We start from the raw sequence: 13956 nt of genomic DNA on the forward strand, positions 1-13956 counted from the left end.
ATTAGCCAGAAGGCCCCAAGCTAGTAGTCCCACCTACAAAGAAGTGGGATGGTGCTCTCCTCATCAGCCTAAATGACCCATACCTTTCTGTCAGACATGATTTTGTGTTGAATACAGTTCCACTTACCTGAGAACTGGTCATAGGTAGATTTACCCACTCATAGAAGTCTACCACAACTCTGCATGGCGCAGGCCTGCCATTTTAGGCTGCAGCATTGGTGTTTATATACCTGAGGTATCTGCAGTTCCCTTTGTTTCAACATCTGTATTATCTGCATATATGACCAACTCAAAATCCTTCCATACCACCAATATCCTTGTATAGTTTTCAGTAGCTCTTTAGTCCCAAAGAGATTAGCTTCATTTGAAGTCATCCACGTTGATCATATGAATATTGCCCGTCTAAATAAGCCATGCACTGTCATATGTAGATAAACAACCTCAGCACCAAACAGGAAGTTGATTGTAGTAAAATTACTTTTAGTTTATATTAAAGAATTGTCAGGAGTTTAAACACATTTTAAACTGTTGTTTAAGCCATAATCACTGCAGCACTGGACTAAAAAAATGAGGCAAACCAGCTTGCGTTAAAGCCCCAGACAGACCAACAGACACGCTCTGCAAAATGAACACAATCCCTATGTTGCGGTTATTACAGGCATTAAACTAAGAGGGGAAAAACACAGGTTTAACCTGTATACTGTATTACAGATTAAATACAGCAGCACAAGTGAGTGATGTTCAGTTACCTGGCTGCTTTTACTGCTAGAGCAAAACTTACTGCTGACAGGACTCACAATAAGCCCTTTTCCATCACTTTGATAGCAAATGGCAGCGTTATTCATGCCTCACGTGGGTTCTACAACTGACCCACCCATTAAAACAGTGGTAATGATGGTGGTGCAGAAGTCCATTCTGTGGCAGAAATTTAACCGTTGACAGTACTGATACTGGTTTATTGCCCAGTGCCAACCACTAGATTTCAGTACTGTTGGCTGCTTTATAGTGTGTGTTTGTTGGATGCAGCGGTCTTGTCAATTCCGTAGTGAGACACACTTTCGCTCTCAGGCATATAATATGTTGACACAAGTTTGCCGTGCTTATTCCTTTAGTTGCCACAGCTTTATAACAAAATATTGCAGCGGGCCGTGGTTCCAAACAGCTGACAAAAAAATACAGTTCTTATAGGACAAAACTCAGGATTTCTGCAGTTAGCCGTGCTGTTGTGTGTGCATCTCTGTGAGTGTTGTACGGGAGGGGGAGGGCGTAAACTACAGGTGCCCAAGTGGAAGAGAAAAAAGAGCTGCAGAGAAATGTCCAAAATTCTAGATTTTTACTTTTTACATCATCCTAAACAAAAAATTTGAATTAATCGAAAAATTAATATATCGCACAGACATACAACAAGGGTTAAGACGTCACTTCCCTCCCCTGGGTCGAGGTCACCCCCATTGTAGAGGTCTCTAACAGATAAGCCAAAAATGCCCCACCATAGAAGTCTGCAGCCAGATGCCTCTCCTTGAAACCACCCAAGACTGGCCAAATACCAGCTAAAAGAAAGTCTGTTTCAGATAGAATAGAGCTGGGGATAGAGTAATGCAATAAACTTCTCTGTTTCTACATTTTGACTTTTCCATGAGTTATGTAAAACAACCAGAGATAATGGGAGTGTTTAATATCACTGTTTAAATCATTCTATGTAAACTTAATGCAGATTTTTAATTCATATATTTTGCGACATAAAATATTCTGGTGGAGGTAAGTGAATTTAAAAGACAGATGGTCATGTGATCTGATGCAGTTTTGAGATTTTTTTCTAAATCACATCATTTTCTACATCACAGACCAGATACTAAATAATCCATTTTACTGTTGAGAGTTGTTTTTAAAGAAAAGAAAATGAGTATCAGCAAGTCAGACCATGAAAACGTAAGATATCAGAATCAGTAAAACAAATTGGAATCTCTAGCTGAAGGTACAATTTTCCCTGTGATTGACCTCCATGAATCCATGTTTCAAGTACAAAAATGAATGCTGTTGACAGACTTATTGCAGCAAAATGATGTATGGTTATGTTATCACCTCACATCATCACAATGTATCTACTGCATCAGTATCACACCCAAAATAACCATAAAACACTTCAGTAGTAAATCTGGTAATAAAACAGTAATAACTAATAGGTCAGGACCTGAAAACAGGTCACAGCCTACTTATTGGCTGCTCACTGTGTTACATGGACAAGGACACAGCTGCAATTAGCAAAGACGGTTCAAGGACAAGAATGGAAATTCCAGTACAATGTTGAAAGCCCCTCACTGACAGTAACAAATGTGCTCACAATAGGCTCGAACAAAAGAATGTTCTAGTCTCATAGTGCTGTGTCCACAAGTTATTCACTTCCTCGCTTTGTAAGTCGAGCCATTAGTGGATAGACACTGAGGACAGGCAAGAGCATGATTGATGGATTATCATCAGTGGAGGCCCAGTGCAGTGGAATTAGTCTGTCGTAACCCTTTCTAACTATCCCACTGAGACCACAGCGCAGGGTTAGTAGGGACATACAGATCTTTAAACAACATGAAATTAGCCCATAAAGTGTGTGTGTATGTGTGAGTGTAGGTGTGAGTGTCTGTGCAACTTCTCATAAATGACATAGTCATGTCCATCCATCTACAGAATCTATCACATTTCTCTATAACATGCACATTTATTTATCTATCAACACTATTAAATCATCTTTACTGGTGTAACTACTCATAGTAAAATTAAAGAATTAAATGATTACTTTTTCTTGCAACGAATGTGAATTGTATACATGTGCTGTTCCTTATTTATTTAAGTATTTATTTAGGTTTAGTTATATTGTTATATTGTTCGATTCTATTGTACTTGTACCACCTGTTGTGCTACTGCAAAGCCAGAATTTCCCCTCTGGGAATCAATAAAGTCTTATCTTAACTTATCTTATCTTAAAATGTTAAAACCACACATCACATTTTTTTAACAACCCAGATGAATTTTTTTTTAAAAAGCTGCAATATAAATAATTGTGTACAGTACCAAACAAAACAGCAAAGATGACAAAGAAGTCGGTCTGTTCATCTAAATGTTGTTTCTCTGTTATAATAATACACATGAAAAGAAGCAGAAAAATAGAGCTTGACACTTACTGGATTTCATCAGAGTGCACACAAATCCCAAGCAAACCACATGAAATTGATCAAATTAGAAGCACAGAGGGGCTCTGTTTAAGTGGTTGCGCAAAGACAGACAGGGCAAACACACACACCATAAAGTAGAATTGTAGGGAAGTGGTGAAATCGAATTCTCAGTTAAGCTGAATATTTCATGAGCCATGCTATCTTTGTGTGTCTGTTTCTCACCCAGTGTTAATGGAGATGATTTCAATGAGTGGGTTCTTCCTGATCTTTGGCAGGTCCAGTCTGGCTCCTCCGAGCCGTCGGCCTCCATCTTTCTTCTGACCCAGAAGACGAACAGAGTGTCCTGAAGGAAACAACAGAAAACATGAGTTAATGTTTAAACTTAAATATTAAGAATCAACTTTATTTGTGATTTACTTGTTGCACCAGTGGCGCCAGTGTACAGATCTGTGTGTGGATGGATGCACAGTAAATAAAAAAAAAAAATGCTGAAAAAAGGATGCACAGTATTATTGGAATGATATCAATAGCTTGAATAGTTAAATAGTGGTTTTAAATTATATGAAAATTGCTGCTGATGTGTAACAGCACAAAGCTTTTTGGCCAAAAGAAAGACATTAAACAGTGCTTTGACAGCTGTATGATTTATCAAACTTTGTAACACTTTTAAATTTCAAATATTTGTTTGTTTGCTGTTTAAAACATTTTAACATGTTAAAAATGCATGCCTAAATTCATGGCAAATCTTCTCACCACTACATGTGCCTATTCAAACTAATTTAGGGAAAAACAGTGGATTGATTATGAATACAGGGATTGGCAGGTATGTGCCAGTGTGATAAGCGATTATTCCTCATATTCCTCCCAAGCTCCTCATCTTATGTATTTTCCAACAAGCACAAGCAATAAATCATTCTATATCATAACTAACAATATTAGCTTAAACAAGGGCTGAACAGTTTTGAAAATATCTCATTGTGATGATTTTGACCCGTATTGCAAATTGGATATGAATTATTAATAAGAAAAAAGGACAAAATTGAAGAAAGTAGGATTGTTTGTACACTAGTCTTAGAAAATTGCACTTGAATAAAATAAGTAATGCATGACATCTCTGCTGCAAAAAAGTTGTAAACTGGCATTTTTACACAAACTTCGGGTTAAAGAAATATTGCACCTTCCGCGATTTGATATTTGCAGCAGGCCATATTGTGATTTAATCTAATTTCAATTAATTTCCCAGCCCTACTATAAAATAATAATCCAGTTTATAAATTTAAGGTCCTTGCACACCAGACGCAATTGTTTTGTGTGAAAAATTCGCACACAATATTTATTTTTGAAGTTTTACTCTGATGAGCACACATCAAAAACCTCACTGGTGCCGAGTTTTAAGCAGGCAGAGAAGCAAAAACATCCTCCTTTTCAACACCACATGATGTTTGTCCTCTTTTCATATGTGTCTGTAGTCAGTGCTTGTGGTTTTTGCCTTACGTAGCCTGGTAGAGAGGGAGACAGGCAGCAGGCAGCCTGACATGTCTATGTGAATGTAAAAGTGCTACTCGCACAGCTGGACCTGTTAACAAACTAACAGGACTATAGTCTAACAAAATATTTAGTAACAGTCTCCTCTGACCTCAGACATATGACTTATACATGCTCCAGATCAATCAGCTCACTGAAATTACACCTCTGACCAGTCTGAAACACAAACAGGTGAGCCAATCGGTGCACTGTAGGGGGAGTCAACTCCTCTCACAGCAAACTTGAGCTGTGCCTTTATTACTTATAATTTTCAACATAAAATGAATGAAAAGTCGGTCCCTCCTCTCAGCAGACTTGGCCTTCACAATGAATAAAACAGTGAAACAACAACACACTGACCTCCTGGCTCTGCATAAAAGTCCCGTTACACAAGGACTGTAGGAGAGAGAGGGAGAAACCTCTTTTAATCTTATACTCAGATATCTCTCACTGTTTATCAGAGGACAGGAGAAAACACACCGCAGACTTTCGCAGCCTGAATGCTTTTTTAGAATGTGCATAATATACAGTTTGCAAAATCATGTTGCTCCTGATGTGCATAGAAAGGCGAGACAAAATTTGCCCTCAAATTATTCAGATTTTCGTGCCGTTCACTTGCGTCCCTTAATGAGTAAAGGCCTTTACATTAGTACTTCATTGAAATATTTTTTATTTTAAAGTATTTTTGCATGGATACTATTTTTTAAATTGCCTACATTTATTTTAAAATCTCACGTACCCCCTAGGGTACATGTATTCTGTTTGAGAACCACTGGCCTAGAGCAGTTGTTTTCAACCCTTTTTATTTGCTCAAGGCAAACCTAAGACCAAGCCAAAATCTGTAGGTGCACCATAAACATATCTATTCAAAATGGCCTCTTTAAAACATGTTATGGTTACAGAGTTTTTGTATGGATGTAAAGGTAATACATAGTTTTGCAAATTCTCATGGCACACCTAGACTGGCCTCAAGGCAAAACATTTGAGAACCGCTGGCCTAGAGCGCTATGCTCAAGGGGGCCCATCATGAGCCCTGAAAATTTTCTATCAACCACACACAAAATAATATCCAGACTGTCGACTTCCCCACTCTGCCCTAAACTACGCTTGACTCAGCCTCACTTTGCACAGGAGACACTTGATGTTTTTTTAAATAAATATATAAAAATATTGTGCATCTCTAGTTAAAAAACTGAGTGAAATTAAGCACACCAGATCTTCATTTAGGACTGCAGAAACCTTTTCTCATTAAACATTTTTGCAATTACAATGGTCATCAGCAAAAAAGTAAGAAATAAGACATGGCACAAAAAAAGACTGAATGGGTCATTGTTTGGGTGACTGGTTGCAGTCCCTCGTAGTCTCTGTAGTCTGTATCAGCAAAATTTGGTACACAAACCCACAAGTAACAGTTACCTATATTCAACCACTAACCAAAAAGTAATAGACAAAGAAACCCTTGCATACTTTTTTATTAGAGCACAGGAATGGACAGAGCAGAACTAAGTAGCAATAAAAGGGTCAGAAAATTATACAGAAGATAGTGACCCAAGCTAACCTCTGGTATTGGGTGCATTTTAAAAGATTTATGGAACAATGTGAAAACTCAGGTAAGACAGGCAAAAAAATCATATCCTTGCTGAAGTAAACCCCACTGTGTTACCAATATAGTAAAAATGTTGGAAACAATAAAAAGGCCAAGCACCAAATGGGATAACCTTTATAATAAATGGACCCGGATCTTTTGCAAAGTCCACAGCCAAGCTATGATCATCTTGTAGAAACCACATGGTTCAGAAACATTTGAAATCCATAGCTGAGTCTAATGGCTGATAGCAAATGATGTCTGGCCTTTGTTGTGCAGAAATGGGATGCAGCAGTCTCTCCTCTCCATCTAATGGGCTACCAGCTAGACAGAGGCGCTGAGGGATGGAATTGTCTTCCTGTTTTCATCCGCTTTACATGGGTCTCCTGGGAGGGTGGGCTCAGGGCAGGAAGCATGGCTATCAATTGGTAGATAAAAATGACAATCTGCCCCAGAGGAGGACAAAGAGCCAATCGGTGGGGTGTGACTGGTCGTAATATCTCAGAACAAGCAAGGAAATTAGAAAACTTCCCTCGTGGAAAACAGCTGGGACTCTGGGCATATTCGTCCACTTCTGGCTAGCTATCAGTGAGGACGCTTTTAGCAATGAAACATGGTTTTAAGATCCAAGATTGATCTAATATTGTTCGCTTGGCAACTGTTGCTCCATCTGTTGACTTATCGATCAATTCATCCATATATGAAAACTAAGTATAACAAAGAAGTTTCACTTGGTAATAGCTTTTCTCTTCCTTTCAACATTTAATTAGAAACTTATTGCACAAAGCTGTGAAAAAAGAAAGTTAGGGAAACAATGATGAAGCCGAAAAGATGTACACCAGAGGGAAAAAAGTCTTTAGAAATGTATGTTTTCATTAAAATGCCTCAAGGCCCAAAGGCACAAATTCAATCAACTGAATCTCCTTCTGAAACTATAGAAAAAAATCGCCTTCCGTTTAGCCTCTACTGATGATGATCACTTAATCAAAATTTAGTGTAAATACTGAGATGATGGTTTCATGACAATACCTCAGGCTTTAAGAATATGTGTGCTGCAGCAATGTCACCTGGATTTTAAAAAAGTCAACAGCTTATAAAGACTAAAGAAAAAGCTAAGAAGAAATAAAAAACTTCATATATATTAAAAACACAGTAAACAGACTAAGGTTGTTTTTTTTTTTTTGCTTTCTCCCATCTCTTTCAGACCAAAAAGCATATAAAAAATGATTGTATGACAAAAGTCTTTAAAATATTCCAATTTTTACATAAAAAGTCCTTGTGTTATTGGGAGGAAGAGTCATTGTTCAAAGCAGTTCCTGTCTGCAGTGGCACAGAGGGACTCATAATAGCCTCTCTGTGTCTCTTTTTCTCTTTGATGAGTCATTCAGGCCTTCTTGTTCAGTTTTTAAGTCTCTGCACATGCGTTGTTCGGCAACGCATGATTTGAAGACGGAAAAGTCTGCCATTGGATGTCACAGCCCACGTGACATCTGTTTTGGGAACTAGTGATGGTGGCTAATGCTAAGCTAGAAGCAGAGACGATCGAAAATGAATTAAATAAGAAATAAAACTGCTTTCAATGTCAGAGTTACTGATGTAGATAAGTGTGGACATGTTTCAGGCTCACTAGAAAAGCTTCTGTTAGAGCTACAAAGGCATGGATAGTATCATTAGAACAGCAAAAAGGAGGGCTTTCGGTGGGGAAAGGTGCTGATGATTTATGGTTCAAAAGTTATTTTATTTCCAGAAACACCTGTCGCTTATTGTTGTATACAACAATGCTGATCCCACAGGATTAAAATACAAGCAGTGATGAGGTGAGAGCAGGAGAAGCAGAAGCGTCTGTCTGTGTTCCTGTGAGAAGTGGTGACACAGAGCGAGCATGAGCTCCTCTGTGCATGACATCAAAATAAACTGGGTTGAGGAAAAACTCAGCTCTGCCTGCTGCTGGTAGTAACTTTCAGACTCAGAAAGCTGCAGCTGCAAGACAGTCCTCTTCATCATCCTTGCCCAACCAACTTTAGCAAGTCCCGTTAGTAAAAAATACATGATTCAAGTGTTGAAGGCTGCAGAATAAGACCTGATTAGCTGACTGTTGTGATGTGCTCAAGGTCAGCCCAGTAAAACAACAACTGGATGAAGATGATATTGATTATGTGTTCAAATGTGATTTTAAGGAAACACGTTTCAGCTTTTGGTGTGAGGAGATGTTTCTGTTTTCCAAACAATATAAAACAGATGTACGAGTTCTGTTGAAAACAAATTGCTGTCTCATCTTTCCACCAAATAAAAGAAAGGGACTGATATAATTAATAAAGACTTCAGTTGTTTACACCATTCCTAAACTATTGATAGTGTATCATTATGTATGCTCTACAAGTGCTCATTTTACTGTGAGTTCAAAATAAGGAAATGTTTTGACCAAAAGCAGTGGCTAAAATGAAAGGACTTTTCATTGACTCAATCTGGACTAAAATTTTTTGAGTTTTTGAGTTTTTTTGAGTTTTTGTTGACTAAAGCTAGACTAAAACTTGAGAGTGAAAAGGAGCAAAATGAAACTAAAAGTAATCAACTTCTAAATCTAAAAACTAAGCTGGAATTACCACTGCTAGACTGTTGCCATTAGTTTTGTTTTTAATGGTTTTAAAAATGGAAAAATATGGTGCCACCCTCTAGCAAACAGATAGATTGTCTATAAAAAATAATGTTGTATTTCATTATGTGTATTCCAAATTATGATTTCTCTCACAAAACGTATGATCAGTTTTTGTTTCTAATTGTGCACAGGACCCCTGTCCATGTTACAGCCACCAATGGTTGAAGAAATAAACTCCCTCCTTGCATGGAATCACTCCAAAAGCCAAATTCAATTTCAGGGCTAAGGGGACCATGAATGGGAAGCAAGAGATAAAAAAGCTAAGTTGAGTTGCTGAAGAAAACTGAAGAATAGTGTCCTATTTGTCATCTCAATTACAGAGTTTAGAGAGGCCAACTGCTGTGACGGGCAAGCCTGCATACACACAGACACACACATCAACCCATAGCACATTTTCTAGTTATTGACTGCCCTCCACCTTTCCCTCCTGTGTTTTTTTCCAAACTCTATCCCTCCTTTGTTCTTTTTTCTCTCCTTCATAAATAAAAACCAACATAAATCCTTCTCTCCACTCATAACTGCCCATTATAACCTGCTATGGAAAAGGAGGGAGGGAAGGCAAGGATGGATGGAGGGAAAGGCAGATGGATGGATGGTCGAGCGATGATAGAGGAAAAATATATCACAGATGAAAGATGTACAGGATAGCTGAATGGATTGTTGGATCGGAGAGGTAGGGAGCTAAAAGATTGACCTGTTGACCCAGGTCTGATGTCTCATAAGTGCTGGGTCTTGTCGTGCTCCCTGGTTTGATTGTAAAGCAGCAGAAAGGATCGGGGGGATGGGGTCTTGTTGGAAAACGGGGACAAAACAGTGGCAGATGAGGACAGGATGGGTGTAGTGTTTGTCATTTATCCTCTGAAAATAACAGGCTATTAGGTATGTACGACTGTCTTTGAAGAGGCAGTTTATTTTCATCTGAAATGTCACTTGAATCAATTTCAATGTAAAATCTCTAAGATGCATATCAAATGTATTATTTAGAAATGCTACACCATGACTTCATGTAAATTTATCTAAAAAGTACTTCTTTTAAAAAGTAAACATGAGGCTTTGATGCTTGACAATGACTAGCGCCTCCACAGATCTTGCTACACAACCTCAGGTCACTGAGCATTCAACGATACCGCTCAGATGGCTTGAAATATACGTGAATGCATCAACTTGTCCCTTTGTGCCTGCTATTTCATCTCCTTTTTCTCTTGCCTGTTTTCTTAAATCCATGTCTATACACCCATGCCTTATTTTTTTCATCACTGATAAACGCAAACAGTTTGTTTATCCTGCTGAAATAAGGATCATGAGGTTATACGGATGCCATATAGCCTCTGATCTGTGGCTAAGTAGATACATTAGCCCATCTAACCTTCTCTGGCCCCTGTTCCTCTGTCACACACACACACACACACACTAAATCTAATTCGTTTCTGAAAGATAAAGGAATGTGGGGTGAAATCGTATCATCCAAGGCTATCATCTCAGTGAGAGGAGATCAATAGTAGAAGGCCAATAAAGAAAGGAAGACATCAAATCAGCCCTATAAAGAAAGAGGTACAGCTGTTATTTATTAATGGTGCTAAAATCAGACTTCAGTGGAAGTCTGATTTCCTTACAGAGTGAAAAAATCCTTTGTGTGCCTTTGTATGTGTTTTCTGTATTTTAAAAATGTAAACACAGATTTTATGTATTTTACTCTTCCGATAACACATTTCCTTGTGTTTTTGTTTGTCAAGCATCACCAAGAGACACAAAATGTGGCTGGATGCCCTTGCAAAAATGTGTATCCTGAGTTGTCATTAATTCATTTTAATGGATCTGCCAGTGGGTCTGGATAAATCCAAGGCTTTTTTTGTTATTAGCAAGAAAATCAACATCTGGCACAGCTGAAAAAATAATTGATTTGGATAAGCATGCTGTAATGCGTATGGTTGCATAAATGTTAAGTACTGTGTGCATGCTCAGCAACCCAACCTAAGATAACTAAAGGATAAAAATACTCTGCCATTTATAACATGTAGTAACTAGAGCTTTATGTTAGGTAGATGTATGAAGATTAAAAGCAGTTTTACTGTACTGAAGTAACCTCATAGAGTTCTTTTAAAGCCTGGGTCCATACTCAACAGACAGTCTCACACCTCAAGAAACCAAGGTCAGTTAAAAAAAACAGTACTCTTGTCATGTGGAAAACAGACCTGCAAGCAATTTTGGTGTGTCTATTAGCTGTTCATTGAAGTAAGTATTTTAGTAGCCATTACAAAAGGCAAATCCCCGAGCTTAAAGGTTTATGCCCAGGCCTCCGAGCTGAAATAACAGCTCTCAGTTTATACGAGGTCATAAAGAACTGTAATGATACTGGGGAAATTAGTTTGTATGGAGGGGGTGAAGAAAAGAGAAAAAAAATGGAGGGAAGAGGAGATGGGATAAAGTGCTGAGAAGGCAGAGGGAGAAGGAGAAAATGGATCAGAAGATGCTGAGGAACTGGAGAGAGAAGAAAAGGGAAGAAAAGGAAATTATGAGCAAATCATAGTGAGGTGGTGGGGGGGTGTAAAAGTCAGTGTGCATGTGTGAGTGTGAGCATGTCTATGTGCAGCCAGACGATTTAGGGCTGATGACACATTGTAAAATTAAGCCTCAGTTCAGCTGTCCTTCATTAGAATAAGGCCTGCAGTGCAAACTAGTCATTCATACACACACATGCATGCAGTGCAAGCTCAATCTGTTCTTTATTAGAGAACAGCTGGGGGTGCATGACAGCTTGACTGGACACTCTCACACTGTAAACTCTGCCTGACCTTCATTAAACAGTTTAGTGCGCTGCTTCACTAACTGTTTAAATGGATGACCTAATCACTGCCATGTGAGCTCGTCTCACTGTCAGTGACTGTCTCAGACCAGGAAGACCTCTTAACAAGCTACTCAGACAGCGGGGCAGGATTAGGATCTACAAGTTACACTGATCAGATTGTTTGAAATATTGACCACATTATCTTAACCTCTTATCTTATCTTACTTCGACATCAAGTTGAGCCACGGGTTCAACAAATCCCATAATGAAAAAATTACAACCCAAATTCATAAACCACTCAAATGTACCAAAGAAAAAATGGCCCAACCTGGACCTGGGCAAAACATCACAGCATGCCAACATCACAAAACACAACAGTACAACTATCTTCCCTGAAAGTGGTCAATGCTCTGTGCTTTCATATGTCAGAACTTAGCTGCAAACAACACTGTTGTTTCAGTCCACTTTTGTTCATGTGTTCAGAAAGTAAATTATCAATTTTGGCAGATATGAAAATTTCTGCTGATTTTCCTAAACAATTTATCAAAGCATATCAAATCAAGCTTTATTTATACAACACATTTCAAACACAGGGCAACACAATATGCTTCACAGTCAAAAACAAGTGATCACAGAATCATTGTATTGCAAATTGAGAACAGGATATATAAATTCTGAGCAGAAGCAAAAATCTCAACATGTAAACCAAAAACTATCCACACAGATTAGACTACACAAACACACACACTGAAAGCAAGCAATGAAATCTAACTGTAAACGGATGTAAAAGTATATTAGCAGTAAACATCGGCCTACACCAGCTGTAAATATTGACCTAATAAGTTTGTGGAGTTTTAGGCAGAACCAACAGACCTACATCCGCTACTATTCTTTTTGTTCATCCTTAAAATCTTAAGTATCATTTAAGGACTGAAGATTTTGATGGGACCAGCATTTATACTTTGGTATTGATGTCAGTATCTGCTAAAATGAATTTGTAAATATCAGTATATCTGATATCAGCAGAAATAAAATATTGTGCACTCCTGATTTTGTGTCCTGCATCGTGTTTGAGTTTTGCCATGCACCCATATTAAATCATTTTGGTGTCATATAGCTACACTGGCAACATAAAAAAAAAAAAAACTTTTGTTATTGAAAAATGGCAGTGTACAGTGTACAGTATGTGTCCCACAACCCAGGGGCACTGATCACTGACCACCAAGCATTTCTGACAGCACGACAAAACTACTGCATGCAAGTCATCCCAAATATAAGTGCAGTGTGGACTTCCTGATGTAACAGTTTCCAAGGCACACATCTGCAACCCTCTGAAAGAGACCCCACCAATCATAAAAATGCATTTCAACAATTACAGATATCTTTGCCTTTCTGTACTGCTCACTTTGCTGGCACTGTGAAAACCTGCAAATAGTTCAAACAAAATATTTAGTTCCCTCTGAAAGCATACATAAAAACCAATTTAACAAAGAAGATCTGTAAGATCCATTGACAGAACTCTGTGTGTCTGCTAGTATAAGTTTAAATAACTTTAAAAATAAAAAATGTCTCTATGCAATTGATTTTCTTTTTTAACAATTTCTCTTTTTGCAATTATACTTGTTCTACGTGTGGTTTAAACATTATGTAAGCTCACTCTTTATCTGACAGTTTGTGTCTTTTGTCATTTTTTGAATGGACATCTGATATCAATGAAGTGCTGTCTGTTTACTAAGAAGTCACTGGACTCAAAATATTGATTACGACACAAGCTCCACCATTTTAAACAACAGACTGTGGATGTTGTGATAAATGGAGACTAAACCAAGTTGTGAATGAGTAAAGGGTTTAATATTGGGGTCTATTTGTGCTGCTTGCTAAAGTAAAGATTTTAACAAAACTTCTGCTGACTCAGCAGGTGAGTTGGGCTCTGTAGGCAGAGTCGGTCTTCTTGCAATCGGAGGGTTGCTCCTGCAGTTACATGTCAGTGTGTCCTTGGGATTAGCTAACACTGATGGCCAATTCTCCACAGCAACCTCTGCCATCAGTGTGAATGTGGAGTGAATGGAGTGAAAGGGTGTGAATGGGTAGGTGTGGTCTGCGGTGTAAAGACAAAAGCACCATACAAGCTTTAAGTACAGCTGTTGTTCTAACTCGCTTTTGTTTAAGGCATAAAGGGAAACAGACGTTCAGAAAGTTTTTGTTCAGTCATATTGAGACTGTTCAAAGAAATCTCCTGCAT

General features: G+C 38.2%; 1 protein-coding gene across 2 annotated transcripts in view; it reads right to left on the reverse strand.

Annotated features, from left to right (window-relative positions):
- Positions 1-13956, reverse strand: part of cdkal1 (CDK5 regulatory subunit associated protein 1-like 1) — a 386640-nt gene that overhangs the window by 240916 nt on the left and 131768 nt on the right. For both annotated transcript variants that reach the window (XM_041793396.1, XM_041793398.1), the window contains exon 7: positions 3387-3507. In XM_041793396.1, the coding sequence (XP_041649330.1) occupies positions 3387-3507 (121 nt within the window). The remainder of the gene's footprint in view (positions 1-3386; positions 3508-13956) is intronic.

Source organism: Cheilinus undulatus, linkage group 8 (assembly GCF_018320785.1).
Source record: "Cheilinus undulatus linkage group 8, ASM1832078v1, whole genome shotgun sequence".
Taxonomy (NCBI): Eukaryota; Metazoa; Chordata; class Actinopteri; order Labriformes; family Labridae; genus Cheilinus; species Cheilinus undulatus.